Below are 18,005 nucleotides of genomic sequence, written 5' to 3'. Positions count from 1 at the left end.
GGTAACACAGCAAGACCCTGTCTCTTAAAATAAAAATAAAGGAAGATTAAAACAGAGTAGGGAAGAAGAGCATGAGAAGAAGATTACCACTAAACAGGGAAGAGAGGTGGGAGGGAATGGGAGGGAGAAGGGGAATTGCACGGAAGATGGAAGGAGACCCTCATCGTTATACAAAATACATATACAATGGTGTGAGGGGGAATGAAAAAGAGAGAGAGAGAGAAAGAGAGAGAAATGTGTTACAGTAGATTGGGAAGAGAGGTGATGGGAGGGGAGGGGAGGGGGGGATAGGGAGGGCAACAGAATACAACAGACACTAGTACTGCTGTATGTATATACGTGGCTGTATAAACAATGTGATCCTGCAATCTGTACACGTGGAAAAATGAAAATTCATACCCTATTTGAATCAAATGTATGATATGTCAAGATCATTGTATTATCTTGAGCAACTAATAAAAAAAAGAAAGATTAAAATAACTAAAAGTCTAGAAGCATATAGGATTAAGGCATAGTCAATCGAAATAGACAAATCTAATGCTGGAATAGAATAATATATCTAAAACTTAATTCTGAAGTCTTATTTAAAGTTCTTTAATGTATCTTTGATATTAGCTTGCAATTAGCTCCATCAAGAATTCAATGGTAATATCAAAAGTAAAAATGGGTTTAGCAGCTTCTTTTCTTAGGTTGCTTGGGTGCCTTGATCCTTCACACATGCTTGTAGTCCTCAACAAAACACAGAAGCTGAAGGGCGTAGATCTTGTGTATCCGGTGGCTTGGCCTCCATGGAAGTGGGAAAGAGGAACCATTCCTAAGATAGTGGGGTGAGTCTGGGCAAGCTGTCTGGCCCTGCACTTCACTTCCTGGGAATAATTGAGCAGTAACTATGTACCAGGCAGTGTTCTAAGCATTTTGCATGTAAGAACTTGGGTACCTTCTTCAAGGCCATGCAACTAGTAAAGATGTGAATATTATGGTTTTGTTCTCAGACCTGCAGCCTCCCAATACCAACTCCTCTTCTGACGTTTGCTCAGTCTGCTGTCCTGGCACGAATGATCTTTTTGGTGTGGCTTGCTCCTTTCTCTGTGCTCAACCTCATGGGCCGCTGTAATTAAGTTGCCACCTGTAACTGCTTGCCCTTTGATTCAGTCCTGAGGGAACCTGGAGCTGGAAAACGCCCTATTGGAGCAACTTATTAGTGTCTGCTGCATATTTATCTGTCTCCTTTACTAAACTCTGAGTGCCTAAGAGCAAGACTCTGTTCACCATTTTATTCCTGGAATTTACCATGTTTGGCAGATGCTAGCCATTAAATAAGTGTTGGATAAATTAATGGATATTAAGAATCTAAGCACCAGGATTTACCAGAATTAGAAAAAGAAAATGACCTGGATATAGTCATGTGGCATCTTCACAAACAACTGAATCCCTGGGCTGTCTTCATAACTCCACACCCCTTCCTACTCTTTTTTTCCTTGCCCTATTGCAGGTTATGGGATCTGAAAGAATGGAGATGCGGAAGCGGCAGATGACAGCTGCCCAGGAGCCACCAGGCTCAGTCCCCGGCCAGCATGGAGCAGGGAATCGGGGCTCCAATGCTTGCTGCTTCTGCTGGTGCTGCTGTTGTAGCTGTTCATGGTAAGTTTGGGGGCTTTTAAATTTTCAAAATTAATGTGCTGTTGATTGGGAATTGTTACCCTTGAATAGAGCCTGCTTAATTCAACGTAACTAATTCAGTGTTTTTTAAGCAATTAATACATGCCTGTTAAAGACATAGAGTTTGTTTGTTTGTTTTTTTTAAATAATAGCTATGTCTGTTTAGTTCTCAAGAAACCTATATTCAAATACTTGAAATCAGGCTAGCTAGCATTGGTTAGACAACAAAAGGACAATGGAATGCAGTTCTGATCATACTTTAACATATGGACAGAAACGTCACTTAGGTGATTAGAAAGACTCGCCTTTGGCATAAAGACTTTGTTCAGGATTTAGTATTTAAGATTATCTTAAAGATTAGGATTATGAAGCCTGGATTTTTATCTTCTGCTAGTTTCCTTTTATTATTATTTTTTTTCCTTGAGGTGCTGGGGATTGAACACAGAACCTCATGCATGCTAGGCAATTTTGTCTTTTTAATAAAGAAAATTGTCAAAATATGTGCTTAAAATGGCAAGAAAGACAAGTGCCATGGCACACACCTGTAATCCTAGCACTCTGGAGGCTGAGACAAGAGGATCACAAATTCAAGGCCAGCCTCAGCAACTTAGCAAAGCTCTAAGCCACTTAGTGAGACCCTGTCTCAAAAAACAAAAAGGGAGGGCCGGGGTTGTGGCTCAATGGTAGAGTGCTTGCCTGGCGTGCATGAAGCACTGGGTTTGATCCCTGGCACCACATAAAAAAAAAATAATAATAAATAACAAATAAAATAAAGGTATTGTGTCCATCTACAACTAAAAAAAAATATTTTTTTAAAAAAAGGCTAGAGATGTAACTCAGTGGTAAAGTGCCCCTAGATTAAATCCCCAATACCCACCCCCCCAAAAAAATGGAGAAAGAAATCTGAAAATACAGACTACCTTACTGGGTAAAAGAAGATACAGTTATTGCTTTAAAAATAAAATAGGGGCTGGGGTTATGACTTAGTGGTACAGCGCTTGCTTAGCATGTGTGAGGCGCTGGGTTCAATCCTCAGCACTACTTCTTTAAAAATTAGTTAATTAAATAAATGAAGGTATTGTGTCCACCTACAATGAAAAAAAAATTTAAATGTTTAAAAAATAAAGAGAGTGATAAATGAATTACATGTAAAACACCATGACTGTTTGAATCACAAGGTCTGGAGAAATGGATTACTTTGCATTTAGGAATCATATTCATGTTAGGTTGCATCTTTGAAATTTTGAATATGACAAGTGCTAGCACCAGCTAAACTTGTACATCACTTTCAGCAATTAAATAATTGTAAATTTATGTAGGCTTTGCTATAAGGTAGATCCAGACCTCACTATCCAGTGGAGAAGAAGAAAAACTGATATTGGGACTGATTAAGAAGAGTGATATAGGCAGGCATAGTGGCACACACCTGTAATCCCAGCTACTCAGGAAGCCGAGGCAGGAAGATTACAAGTTCAGGATCAGCCTTATGGCAACCTAGTCTCAAAATAAAATTTTATAAGGGTTGGAGATGTACTTGCCTAGCATGGGTTCAACCCCAGCATTATAAAACAAGGAGAAAAAAAAGAACAGTGATACAGAACTATTAGAACTGGATCCTGGGGAGAAAGTTGGAGGTAGGCTGTAAAACATCCAGGAAAGTTTAGTGGGCTCATCCTGCTTGACTTGGGCCAGTGTGGACTTATAAGAAGTTCCAGTCCGGTGGATGGAGCCTAGCAATAGAACATGGCCAAGACCGATGAGATCACGAGGCAGTCAGGACAGATCCCAGACGGCAGGTGGGCATGTGGGGAGATGGGGTGGACAACAGCTAAGCAGTTTGGCACTCAGGTGAGACTTCAGATGCCTACACAGAAATCTAAACAACTTGGCAGTAAGCTAGAGAAGAGACACAGAGAAAACCTTTTTCCTACACAGGGAAGATACCCATCTATGGTGAGAGCCTACATTCAGGGCCCTTCTTCACTTTTCACTCTGCCAACAGATCTCATTGTGAACAGAGATGGTCATATGAGAGGTGTACAAGGATAAAAAGGGTATCACAGTGTCAGTGAGACTCTAGCTAATGTTTAAGCTGTCCTTCCTTCCCTTGGACAGGGCAAGGAGGCTGAGATCATGGCCTTGGTAACATATCATCCTGATAATGTAAGGGTAGCAGGTGGGAATGGATCCCAGAGTAGGGTACTATTAGAAGACTAGTACCAAATAGAGTGAATAAAATTACAATCTATTCCTGGATGACATCATCATCATCCATCATCATCAGCATCATCACCAGCATTTATGTAGCACTTATCATGTATGTATATAAAATGCAACAAAGCCACATCTTCAAAGTCCTGGAGAAAAGTAACTAAAAACTCTGAAAACCCAAACTGTGGGGCTGGGATTATGGCTCAGTGGGAGAGCACTTGCCTAGCATGTGCGGGGCCCTGTGTTCAATCCTCAGCACCATATAAAAGTAAATGAATGGAATATGTCCAACTACAACTAAAAAATTAAATATTAAAAAAAACCCAAACTGTTATTCAGGAATGTGGATAAAATAAGACATTTTCAGACATACAAAGGCCAAGAGAATTTATACCCACCCACAGGCCTTCCCTAAAAAGTAGTAAGAAATGTTCTTAGTACTTCAGGGGGAGGAAAGTGAACCCAGAGGGAAGCCATGGAACACAAGTGACAAGAGTAGACACAAAAGGAATCAAATGGAATATGTGTCATATTTGGGGTTCAAAAGTATAAAACCCAGCGGTAAACAAATAATCTCATGCCAACAATTGACAAATCAAATTATTTCAGACTTACAAAAAATCATAAGAAAAATTTTTTTCACAATTAATGGCATTTATAAATAGTGCAAAAATACAACATGTAGTTCCCACATCAATGGAAGACAATAAAAGAAATCTAGAAAACTTTTTCAACATATGACAGAGGTGGCATCAGTGAAGGAGAGTATGTCTGAATTCGTAGTATTTGGATAACCAACTCATCGCAGTTGCCTGGAACTTTCTCATTTTAGCATTGAAAAGTTCCATGAAAGCCTGAGTCCCCAGCAAACCAGGAAGGTTGATCACCTGCCTGTTATCTAAGTCTATAAAAACAGACATAGTCCATAATTGAACCATAGTAAAAATTCAATCCTCATCTTCCAAAAAAAAACAAAAAAAAAAATCAATTCCAGATGACTTAAAGGTCAAGAACAAAATATAGGATTGTATCTTTATGACTATGTTGGGAACAGTTACTTTGAAATTCAAAGAAAAAATTCTCTAAAAGATTCATAAATTTTGCCACACTAAAATATAAAAATGTGGCTGTGTGTGGTGGCGCACGTCTGTAATTCCAGCAATTCGGGAGGCTGAGGCAGGAGCATCTCAATTCAAGACCAGCCTCAGCAATTTAGTGACTTAGCAAGACCCTGTCTCCAAAAGTAAAAAGGGCTGAGGAATGTGCCTCAGTGGTAGAATGCCCCTGAATTAAGCCCTAGGACTCAAAACAAACATAAAACAAACAAACAAACAAACAAAACAAATTAAGGTTGATGTTTCTCTCTAAGGCAGAAAGAGAGGAGAATAGGATGAGGGCAAAAAACATACAGCAAACTTCAACTATTTTGAGAAGAAATTTTTCTTTCACAATGAATGGCATTCATAATTAGCCCCCAAATATAATATATATTTGTCACATCAGTGGAAGATGATCCTTGATTCTTTTCTCAACATTCTTTTGAGATGTATTTGGGTTGAAATACATAGTAGAGTTAACTTTCAAGGAAAGTAAATGGCAATATGTTTTCTAAGCCCTTGTGATGTGGCTCTCTGAATTTCTCCCCATGGCCTCTGGTACTTGTTATAAAAGAAACACATGGATTCTTCTTCTCTTGAAAATAAACTTAAAAAATTCTAGAAGGTTGATGAATTTTTCCTCCTTTATAATTCAAAATGTATCTAACCATGGGTCATCTTTACTAACCATTTCTAAAACACGGTGAACAACCACCTTGGCTTCTGTCCACACCTTGTTCTGCTTAATGATCCCAGTGAAGCCCAGTAAACAAAACTTGACTAAAAAGTATATGCTTCACTTTTTCTAGAACAGCTTGTCTCCTTAAAAATTCAACTTTGTATAATGAGGTGGAAGAAATGTCAAAGCTTAAATAAATTTTGCATTATTTAGTTCAGAGTTTAGCTTCCAGTTCTCTTAGGAATTTTGTGTCAAATTCATAATTCCCTTTTCTCTTTGCTTTTTCATACCCACTGTGCAGTAATGTGCTCTGCTTACAAAAGATGCCTAGGCGGTCAGGCAGTATTCATGCCCATGCAGAGAGGATACCACCCAATGCCTGTCAGTCTTCTTTGTTTTGTTTTGTTTCATTTTAAATAAACCATTATTTATTGAAACTTTTTAGCCCTGGCATCATAAAAGAAACAAGCCAAAGGGTTCCTGCATGTTTAATGACTTTGCCTTTAAAGAAAAATAGAGCTGTACACAGACACATACACTTATTGAAAATTCATAAAGTGCATGTGCTGAAAGGCTGACATACTTACAAAGTGGAGTAAGGAGTATTAAGAAAAGACATAATAAAAGGAAGAGAAACATTAATGCAGTAGCAATAACAAGATAAAACTCAAATCATCAATGATAAAAAGCCATTTTGAGGGCTAGCAGTATAACTCTATGATTAAAGCACAGGTTTAACATGCACAAGGCCCTGGGTTCATTCCCCAGCACCCCCCAGAAAAAAAATCCGTTTTTAAATTGATGGGATACTAAAAGCATTCCTGCTAAAGTCAAGATCAAGGCATGTGTGTCCACAATCTCTACCACTGTTAGACATTGTTTTAGGTATTAGCCAATGCAATTTAACAAGAGGAAACAATTAAAGGCCCCTTAAAAAAATGGGAAGAGGTAGCCAGGCACAGTGGCTCACACCTGTAATCCCAGCAATTTGGGAGGCTGAGACAGGAGGATCACAAGTTTAAGGCTAGCCTCAGCAACTTAGACCCTGTCTCTAAATAAAAAATAAAAAGGGTTTGGCATGTAGCTCAGTAGTTACATGTCCCTGGGTTCAATTTCCAGTCCAAAACGAACAAACAAAAAGTTGGAAGAGGTAGAATATCTCCCTCTCTGCAGACAATGAGATGAGAGTCTACCTGAAAACTCCAAGAGAATTATGTATAAAACTGGTGCAAACAGAAGAATTCAGTAAAGAAAACTAGAATGTGCAAGGCCCTGGTTGGATCTTCAACATCCAAAAACAAATTAATTAATAGAATAAAAATGGTCTGGTTGTGGTGACGCACACCTGTAATCCTAGTGACTCAGAAGGCTGAGGCAGGAGGATGGCAAGTTCTAGGCTAGTCTCAGCAACTTAGTGAAGCAAGCCCTAAGAAACATAGTGAAACCCTATCTCAAAATAAAAAATAAAAAGTCCTAAGGATGCCTCTTAGTGGTAAGGTGCCCTTTGGTTCAATTCCTAGTACCAAATAAATAAATATAAAAATGGCCAAAGAAAATAAATAGATCACTTCCAAAGACAATGTACAATAGCTAGTAATTACATGAAAAAGTCCTCAACATCACTGGTCATTAGGAAAGTACAAATCAAAGTGACAGTGACATAACCTTTCACACCCATGTTAGGTACAAATAAAGGAAACTAGAATGAAAAAGAAAGCAGTAACTTTTGGCAAGGATATGGAGAAATTAGATTCTTCAAGATTGCTCAGGGGAGTATAAACTGCACAGCTGCTTTAGAAAACAGTTTGGGAATTCCTCAAAATGTTAAAAATAGAGTTATCATACGCATCAGCAATTCCACTCAAGAAAAAATGAAAATCCACCCAAGAGAAATGAAAGTGTATGGTCATACAAACTTGCACACGAATGTGCAACCCAAAAGTAGAAATAAGGCGAATGTCCATCCACTGTTGAATGGATAATAAATATTACATATTCATATGATGTATTATTCAATCAGAAAAAGGAATGAAATACTGATGTAAGCTATGCATAACATGGATAAACCATGAAAACATTACATCAAGTGAAAGATGCCAGCCACAGAAGATCACATATTGCATGATTCAGAATAAGCAAAAAGGGATAGACAGGAAGCAGTAAGTTATTAGTGTTTTTTCTAGAGCTGCTGGAGAAGGGAGATACAGGTAATAAGGAGAGGCTACTAACAGTTGTGGGATTTCTTTTGGGGGGCATGAAAATGTTCTGGATAGTAATGATGATTGTGCAACCTTGTAGGTATACTACTAAAAAGCTCTGAATTGTACTTTTTTTTTTTTTTTTGGTACCAGGGATTGAACCCAGGGGTGTTTAAAAAGTGAGCCACATCCCCAATCCTTTTTTATATTTTATTTAGAAACAGGGTCTCGATGAGTTGCTTTTAGGACCTTGCTAAATTACTGAGGCTGCCTTTGAACTCACAATCCTCCTGCCTCAGTCTCCCAAGCTGTTGGGATTACAGGCATGTACCACCTCACCCAGCTGAATTGTACACTTTTAAGCATATCAATTTTATGGCATATAAATGACAGCATATACTAATAGCCCTCATGTGTACAAACAATAACTAGAAGGTAAGACAGAAGTAAAAATTCCACTTATAATAATAACAAAATTATTTGGAATAAATTTAGAGAGATATGTACAAATTGTGCATAAGGAAACAAGCTCTCAAGCCTGATACAAAATAAATTTTGATTGGTTTTCTCTCATATTTGTACATGTGCCCTACAAATAAATAAACCCTTCATTTTGACTAGAAACAAAGCATGAAAGACTTTGTTTTTGTTTTTTTGCTGCACTGGGGATAGAACTCAGGGGTGCTCTACCACTGAGCTACATCCCTACCCCTTTTTAACTTTTATTTTGAAACAGGGTCTCACTAAATTGCTAAGGCTAGCCTCTCGAACTTGTAAACCTCCTGCCTCTGCATCTGGAGTTGGATTATAGGCATTCTCTATCATGCCCGGCCAATATATACCTTTTTTAATGTGCAGAAAAGGAAATGAAAACTGAAAACATTTCTGACAACCTTACTATTTTTTTTATTATTTTCTAATGAACAAGTTTTATATGAAAAGTTATTCTAAATGTAATTGAGCATGATAATTTCTCTTTCTCGATTAGTATAGACTACAGTGGTATAAATAAATATAATTTATTTTTCTAATACTGCTAATAGTTTAGATCTTGAATGTTATCCAGGGGCCCAATGTTAAAGGCTTGGTTCCCAGGGAGGCACTACTGAAAAGTGATGGAACCCTTGAGAGGTGGGGCCTAGTGGGAAGTCCTTAGGTCACTGGGGTGTGTACCCTTTAAGCAGATAGTAGGATCTCAGCCTCTTCCTGTTTGATCCCTGGCTTATGCTGTCAGCCATTTTGCTATATCATGTACTCCCACCATGATGTGCACCCTTGCCACAGGCCCAAAATAATGGGGCTAACCACTCATGGACTCAAACCTTCAAAATTGTGAGCCAAAAATAAAACTTTGCTCTCTGCAAGTGAATTATCTCTGGTATTTTGTTATAGTTGCGGAAATCTAATACACACAAATATCTTCTTGTCATACTTTTGATTTTCTGAAAAAAGCAATCATGGCCATTTTGTTTTTCAAGGAAAGAAAATTCTACTTGAGAATCTGAAATTCTCTTTAAAATATTTGTTGGAAAAAAAAAACAAAACTTTTCTTTGGTGCAAATTGACCTCAATTAACATGTGACTGACTGTCCTGTTTCTTGCAGCCTCACTGTTAGAAACCAAGAAGACCAGAGACTCACAAGAGCTTCCCATGAGCTCAGAACAGAATTTCCAACCTGCGAAGAAAGGTAAAATCTCACATTTTTTTACTCACTAAACTCAGAAATACCAACCTTTTGCTTTTTCTTTTTGATTAAACAGAATACACACAATTTCTCTAACAATTTATTAACACCAAATCTCAAAGTGACATATTTTTTTCCCAGAAGAACTCCTTTAAATTTACTGTGCCAATCACAAAAATAAAGCTATGCTTCTATACAAACTTTAATGATGCAACTTTATTTTTATAAAATAAAAGACCATAGTAAAACAACATACTTGATTTTCAGAAGAGTCAGTCTATTTTTTTCTTAATTATAAATTTATAGTAAATGGCCAAATAACTTTTAAAATTTAAATATTTTGAAAATTGAAAAAAAAAATACACATCAATTGTTACCAAATTTATTTTTTTCTTTCTATAATATAAATTGACTTCCTTTCCCCATAATTATTTTTATACTTAAGTCTTAATCCTATGCCTTTATAATTACAGACATTAAGCAAATATTCTAAAAAGCATTGTTCAAATAGGTTTTATATTAAATTGCTTATTTTTGAGGGGGAAAAAACCTTAGTAGTAGTTACTTATTTTTTTCATTCTTTATCTTATTTGTTCTATCCCAGAATTTTCAAAGTCTGGGAGACAATCTTAAGCATGAAAGACTTTGTTTTTGTTTTTTTGCTGCACTGGGGATAGAACTCAGGGGTTCTCTACCACAAAGTATGAGTCTGTTAAAAACAGCTGATATCCTAGATCTCAGTGTATTGTGTTCCATGCCAAGCTTTGGGAACATTCACATCTGGAATAGGAATGCCTACATCTGGTTCTGGCTCTGACTGTCCTGCCTGTGTGACCTTGGCACTTGACTTAAAAGCTACTATTTTTTTTGTTTGGTGCTGGGGATCGAACCTACGGCCATTTTACTACTGAGCTACATCCCAGCACTTTTTATTTTTTGAGACAGCGTCTTGCTAAGTTGCTTAGGGCCTCATCAAGTTGCTGAGGCTGGTTTTGAACATGCAATTCTCCTGTCTCAGCCTCTATCATTATACACGTCATATCATATTACAGGTGTGTGCTACTGTTTCCAGCTTAGAAGCCACATTTTGCCTCGGTTTTCTTATATGTGAAATGGGGATAATAATAGTTTTTTTGTAGCTAAGCCAATAAAGGGTTCTTGTGAATGCTGATTAAAACAAGAACAGAGCCTGGCAAGAAACAAGCACTCAGTGCACATTGGCTTTCCTTAATTCATAGCCAGTGAATAACATAAAGTGGCTCCTTGCCCATTTAATACCTTTTGCTTCTAGTTCCACTTAGACATTAGTATTATACTTACTTGCCTTTGCCCCACATATCTTGCCTATTGACTTGTTTTTAGCTTTTTGGTAAAAATAACATTATATCAAATTTGGCTTTTTTGGCCCAGTTTGAATCTGTCTTTAAATGGGGATTTGAATCCAATATCACTGTCAATTATTTTGCTCTTTACTAATATGTTTAGTCTTTCAGCCCGTTCTGTGGTTGGCTTCTTGCGAAACCTCCTCATTGTTTCCTTTATTTTTTCTCCTTTTGCTATTTGAACTGTATTTTCTTTGCTTTTAAGTTCTTCATTGGTGGTGGGGGGCGGCTAAATAAGAATGAAGAAACTTTGGATTGTGCAGAGGGAAATAAGGAGAGGGGAGGGGCTGTGGAGATGGGAAGGACGGTGGAAGGAAACTGATACTATTGCCATATTATACATGTATGATTGTACTGGTATGACTCACCATGTATAGCCAGAGGAATGAGAAGTTGTGCTCCATTTGTGTACAGTGTGTCAAAATCTATTCTACTGTCATGTATAACTAATTATAACAAAAAATTAAAAATAAATAAATAAAATTATGAGGAAAAATAGTTCTTCACTGGTATGGGACATATAATGGTCTCTCGTTCTTTAAAACAATTCTACTATAAACTATATTTAACTTTTTCAAAATCATGTATTAAATTGACAAAAGAAAGATGTCTTTTGAATTCATATGCTTAAGGAACATAAGTAGCATACTTTAAGCTTCTGTGATGCAATAATTCTTCATAAAAATAATCCAGAATTTGTGTGTAGTTTACTTTGTTAAAACTGTTATTTTAAAATTATGTCTTTTCTTTCAAAAAAAAAACTTTTCCAGAGTTATTATCATTATTTTTCTTCATATATCTAGTACTTTTTCATTTTGAAGAATTCATATGACTGTCATAAAAACAAAATCTAAACAATAAGATTTTTACCAGGTACAGTGGCATATACCTATATTCCAGTGACCCAAGAGGTGGAGGTAGAAATATTACAAATTAGAGGCCAGCCTGGGCAATTTAGTGAGATCTGTTCTCAAAATGAAACTTTTTTTTTTTTTTTTTTTGAAGATTAAGGATGTAGCTCAATAGTAGAGTGCCCCTGAGTTCAATCTCCAGTATCATAAAAGAAGAAAAAAAGTTTTATAATAAAACATCAAATTTGTTTGGGGGTATAGCTCAGCAGTAGAGCACTTATCTAGTCTGTGGGAGGTTCAATTCCCAGTGACTAAATAAATAAAGAAAATAGCTCACATCTGGGTGCGATGGTGCCACAAGGTGATCCAAGCAACTTGGGAGGCTAAGGCAGAAGAATTGCAAATTCAAAGCCAGCCTCAGCAACTTAGAGACCCTGTCTCAAAATAAGAAAGAAAAAAGACTAGGGATGTGGCTCAGTGGTGAAGCTCTCCTGGGTTCAATCCTTGGTACCCCCCCCCATATAGCAGTTTCCTCCAGGATGGGGTGGGGAGAATAAGCACTCAGGGTAACAAATGTAACTTTTTGAACAATATTTCAATTCTTAAGGTAAATAGTGACATTCCTTCCTTACTTACATTTGTATTTTATATAATATTATATATTTATATATTATATAAAATATAATATATATTATATATTTTATATAATATTATATATAATATATATATATATATATATATATATATACACACACACACACACACACACACACACACACATATATTTTTTTCTTCTTCTTCTTCTGGTACTAGGGATTGAACCCAGGGCACTTTACCACTGAGTTATATCCCCTGCCATTTTTTTTTTTTAAGGTTTTTTTTTTTTTTTTTAGTTTTTTTATTTTGAGACAGAGTCTCACTAAATTATCCAGGTTGGCCTAGGGCTTGTGATCCACCTGTTTCTATCTCCAGAGTTGCTGGGATCATAGGTGTGTCCCTCTGTACCTAGCTGTTTTGCATATATTCTATGTTCTTTCTCATATATTACATAAAAAAACCCAAAACACTATGAAGTAGACACTGCCCCATTGTTGTTCTGAAGATTAAGACTTAGTTCTCTTATAGAAGATTAGGAAGTTTGGGGTCAGGTGGTGATAGATTTTTCTTTGCTTCTATAATTTAAAAATATTACCAGCTGTAAACAAATATAGTCTTAGTAGTTATTCTAGCAACTTGGTTTACAAGCACTTTGGCAGCAGCCATGCAATCCAGCTAGACATTGTCAAAGCATTGTACTCGTGTTTTTGCCAAAGGCTTAAGGAGGTGAGAACATCATTTCCCCTTCCTGAAAGTGCCAAAATTCACACACTTTCCATCATCAGAGAGGGAAAGAGGTTTCCAGTGATGAAATTTGAATTTACTACCAATAACAGCTCCCTTTCCACCTTTCTTTTGGCCTCCCCTAAGCCCAACTCCTACTCTGGAAGAAGTCAATGCCTGGGCTCAGTCATTCGACAACTTAATGGTCACTCCAGCAGGAAGAAATGCTTTCCGTGAATTTCTCCGAACAGAATTCAGTGAAGAAAATATGCTTTTCTGGATGGCTTGTGAGGAACTGAAAAAGGAAGCTAATAAAAACATTATCGAAGAGAAAGCAAGGATAATATATGAAGACTACATTTCTATTCTTTCTCCTAAAGAGGTTTGTACCCACAGAAAGGTCTTCTCCCAAGAGCCCTTGGTAAAATAAACTCCTTCCATATTGGGTCATGTTTGGTCATGCTCACCTTTGCACCGGATGGCTACTCCAATATACCGAAAACTACTCTGCCTCTGTTCATAGCATTTAAGTCCATTTGACTATGGTTCCACAGATGGGTGCCAAGTGCCCCCTGAAATCTGTGAAATATTTTGTGGTGTGTTTCAAGCTTAGGAGACATGTGGAAAATAAGGGAGCGAATTCTCTCTCCACTGGGTGGTTGGTGAAGTCCTGTCTTGTAGGGAGTGATGTTTAAACCAAGATCTGAAGGATAAGTGGTCTTCATTGGATAGGGAAAAGGGTTATCCCAGACAGAAGGAAAAAAAAAACAAGATAATTCTAGCTCCTTCCTTCTTTAAATCCCAAGTGGTTCAGAACAGATTCTGAAGAAAATAGTGAAATGGAGCTGGGAATTAGTGGAAGCATAGCATCATGGTCCTCAGAAGCTTAACCTTGGAACTGGTAACATTTGAACCTGGTCTTGAGCACACCAACAAGCCAGTGCAAGGTAGAAAGCTGGAGTGTCAGGATGGATGTTGCACTTCAGAAAGAGCTTCTTGGTCAAACCATTGGGCGTGGTTTGGAGAAGCACTGCACTAGCACCAGGTGACCATTCAGGAGGCTGCTACAGAAATCCAGCAGCAGTGAATGACCTTCACAAGGGTTATGTCAGAGAGAGAAGAGGTAGACAGATTTGAGTGTTAAAGAAGTAGGGGGCTAGGGATGTAGCTCAGTGGTAGAACACAGGCCTAGCATGTGGGTGACGCTGGGTTTGATCCTCAACACCACATATAAATAAATAAAATAAAGGTATTGTGTTCAACTATAACTAAAAAAATATTTAAAAAAAAAAAAAAAAGAAGTAGGATCAGGAGGACTTTGTGACTGACACAGAGCCGGGAGGGAACTTGAAGGATAAGCAGGACTCTGAATTGGTTTGGGGGCAGTTCCATTCCCTCACTAGCCACACAAGGAGATCTAGAAGCTTTGGGAGTTGGCATTGAACATGTGGGGTTTGAGGTACCACTGGGGGTAGGCAAGAGGTGCTTACTAGGAGAAAGACGGTCATGTGCATACGGAAAGATGGGTCACCCGAGTCAAAACTGAAATGCATAGTTTAGCTAATCACATTTTCTTTCTTTTTTTTTTTTTTAAAGAGAGAGAGAGAGAATTTTTTTTTTTTTAATATTTATCTTTTAGTTTTCGGCGGACACAACATCTTTGTTTGTATGTGGTGCTGAGGATCGAACCCGGGCTGCACGCATGCCAGGCGAGCGCGCTACCGCTAGAGCCACATCCCCAGCCCCACATTTTCAATTTTATACTAATCACATACATTAATAAATATACGTTGCTAGTGCAGAGATGATCCAGCTGAGGTTCTTTCCTTAGAAGATATGGGAAGTCTGAACCTAGTGGTTTGCCCTGTTCTAGGACACAGTCTTGTCCAGCATGAGCAAAACATCATAGCATAATAGCTATCCTCTCCCAGGGGCTTAGTGGATTCCAAGCACTTTAAGTAAATTCTCATTAAATCCTCAGCAAAAATCTAGAAACTACCATCATCATCATTTCACTGAATGAGGAACTTAATATGGACACAATGGAGTTCACCTTGCCCAAGGCCCCACAATTCATCAGTGAAACCCCAAGCATCATCGGCCCTCAGGCCTTGTGCACGCGAACCTCACAAATGTACCCATCTAGTCAGCCTAATAATTGTTCCCAGAAATCTGTGATAGTGTTTTAGCTGGGGAAAAGGCTAAAGCATGCAGATGTTAGCCTTCATGTTATGGGAAATTAGCAAGGGCTATGTCTGTGCTTGCTACCTTTCCTACTACTTCCACAAAGGACACTGTACTCTCACTTAAAAGAAGCAATACAATGTTGTGGTTTTTGAAAGCAGTATGATCCCCTCCAGCATTAGAGCTTGTGAGAAATAAAAGTTCTGGCTCTTACCCACTTCTACTGAGTCAGAAACCCTGGGGATGGCACCCAGCAAACTACTTAATAAGCCCTCTAGGGGCTGCTAATGTTGCTGAAAAGTTAAAAACTCCCATTCTTTGGGCTTTTAGGTTTTCTTTTGGCAGTTTGGATTTTTAGATGACTTTGTTTGGTTTGAAAGGGGATTGGGGTTTTATTTTTCTCTGCAGGGGATTGGACCCAAGGGCAACTCTACCATTATGCTAGATCCCCAGCCCTTTTTATTTTGAGACAGGGTCTCACTAAGTTGCTCGGGCTAGCCTTGGGCTAGCCTTGAACTTTCGATCCTCCTGCTTCAGCCTAATGAGTCTCTGGGATTACAGACATGTGCCACCACACCTGACTGGTTTGGGACTTTCAAAAGACAAAATGAGCTATGTGAATTGGGGGCAGATTTATAAAGAAATGTATCTAATACAACTGTTTAAACAAATGTTTCTATTGACAGGTCAGCTTGGACTCTCGAGTAAGAGAAGTAATCAACAGAAATATGGTGGAGCCATCCCAACATATATTTGATGATGCTCAACTTCAGATTTACACCCTAATGCACAGAGACTCTTATCCTCGATTCATGAACTCTACTGTCTATAAGGATTTGCTTCAGTCCTTATCTGAGAAAACAGCTGAAGCATAGGAATTTTCAAATATATTTATTATAAAAGAAAATAAAGAAGTTCTGGACTACATCTAGCACAGGGAAGTAAGAGGTAGTGATGTCTTCAGCTGGGATAATACTTGGGCTCATTTAATAACAGATGCTTCTTCCCTCTGGCAGATGGTTATATAGTCACAATGTAAATGTAAATTACAGCCACCTTTAGAGATACTTTTGAGGAAAAAAATGGAATATGGCTGTTTTAGAAAGATAGTATATTTACATTTACAATAACAGCAGCATGTTCCCAGTGGCAAAGGATTTGCTAAAAGAAGCCATACTTCCTGGAGCATGTACATCCATCCATAGGAGCAAACTTTTGTTTTGCATGAGTTCAGTAGTAACCGATTACCCACAAAAGATATTCCAGTTGTTACTCAGATACCCTTTCCTTCCATCAAGCTTGGTCCGAATACTTCACTTACCAGTACCGTGATAGACCCAAATTCACATTTTATAAAGATGTAACCACTACCTGTAAAACTGATAATCCATTTTATATCTTAGAGTATGTATGTATGCGGATACATATATGTGCATGTGTATCTATACATGGGTAATGTCAAAGCACTGTGCTTTTAACTGGATGAGTCCCAAATGTTTGGTAAAAGAAGCCATGCTTAGAAAGTTCTTCTGTTGAAAAGAGTTACCATTATTTTATTATCATAATTTGCCAACCTAAAGAAATTCACAACTTGGTCATGTTCACAACGAAACCTTCAAGTAAATCTATTTCCATTTTTATTATTGAAAGAAATATGGGGCATTTTTACTCTAAAAAAATAAAGCACAAGAGTTTTATCTCAGTCTTTACTTTTTCATATATAAATATTTGGGATACATGCAACATATCTTTTAGCTCCCATATCTTTTAGTATTCTGTCATTATATTCCCACTATTTTTATCACAAATGGAATAACTTCAAAGCTTTAGGCAAATATAGTTTGTAGCTCAACCATCCTGAAGAACCCCATGTCTACAATGAGTGGGCAAAAACACAAAATCTACACTGGTTTTAGTAGTGGGTTAGAAATTGATTTGCAAGTGGCCCACACCATGCTTTAGCCCACACATGAGGTAGTTCTCCTGTTAATCTCCCTACCCAGCCCTTCAAACAGCCTGTCTTCACTATTCAAATTCAAGTCCCAAGCCTAAGCCCCTGTCCCTCATTTCTCAGTAAACCATCTCACCTCCTACTCTACTATGAAAATTGTGTCCCTAATCCTCCACTTCCTGTGTAACCTACCAAATATGTACTAATCAGCATCTATTCTTGCCTCCTTCAGTCTCATTTCAGAAAACGTGTTCTTCCTTCCTTTTAAAAATGTCAATCCTAACCAGACATGGTGGCACACACCTGTAATCCCAACGGCTCGGGAGGCTGAGGCAGGGACAAAGTGAGTTCAAAGCCAGCCTCAGCAAAAAGCAAGGCACTACACAACTCAGTGAGACCCTGTCTCTAAGTAAAATACAAAATAAGGCTGGGAATGTGGCTCAGTGGTCAAGTGCCCCTGAGTTCAATCCTTGGTTCCCCCCTACAAAAAAAAAGTCAATCCCTTGCACATGTTTTTGCTTCTATATCTTCCCATCTCGTTTTTCACTAAGCAGAGTGTATCACTGTAATTAAGAAATAAACCCTGTCCTCTACTAATTTATATCAGACAAGGAAACAGATTGTCAATGGCAACTGCAATGTGATATAGTTAAGTACAGTAACGGGACAAACAGCTATATGAGTATTGCAGGGTTATAGAAAAATTTTGCAGTGGTGGTACCAAAGCTAAAACAGCAACAATGTGTATGTGCTAGTGGGGAAGGAGGTGAGGTTCCTGGTAGAAGGGA

At 37.9% G+C, this 18,005-nt stretch overlaps 1 protein-coding gene across 1 annotated transcript in view; it reads left to right on the top strand.

Moving 5' to 3' along the window:
- Rgs20 (regulator of G protein signaling 20) overlaps positions 1 to 16,948 on the top strand; it is a 68,749-nt gene extending 51,801 nt beyond the window's left edge. The window contains exons 2-5 of the mRNA XM_027932877.2: positions 1,493 to 1,641; positions 9,449 to 9,532; positions 13,230 to 13,464; positions 15,953 to 16,948. Coding sequence (XP_027788678.1) covers positions 1,493 to 1,641; positions 9,449 to 9,532; positions 13,230 to 13,464; positions 15,953 to 16,141 — 657 coding nt within the window. The 3' untranslated portion in view covers positions 16,142 to 16,948. The remainder of the gene's footprint in view (positions 1 to 1,492; positions 1,642 to 9,448; positions 9,533 to 13,229; positions 13,465 to 15,952) is intronic.
- Positions 16,949 to 18,005: the final 1,057 nt, after the last annotated feature.

This window comes from Marmota flaviventris, chromosome 15 (genome assembly GCF_047511675.1).
Source record: "Marmota flaviventris isolate mMarFla1 chromosome 15, mMarFla1.hap1, whole genome shotgun sequence".
Taxonomy (NCBI): Eukaryota; Metazoa; Chordata; class Mammalia; order Rodentia; family Sciuridae; genus Marmota; species Marmota flaviventris.
This window is presented reverse-complemented; position numbering and strand designations above follow the sequence as displayed.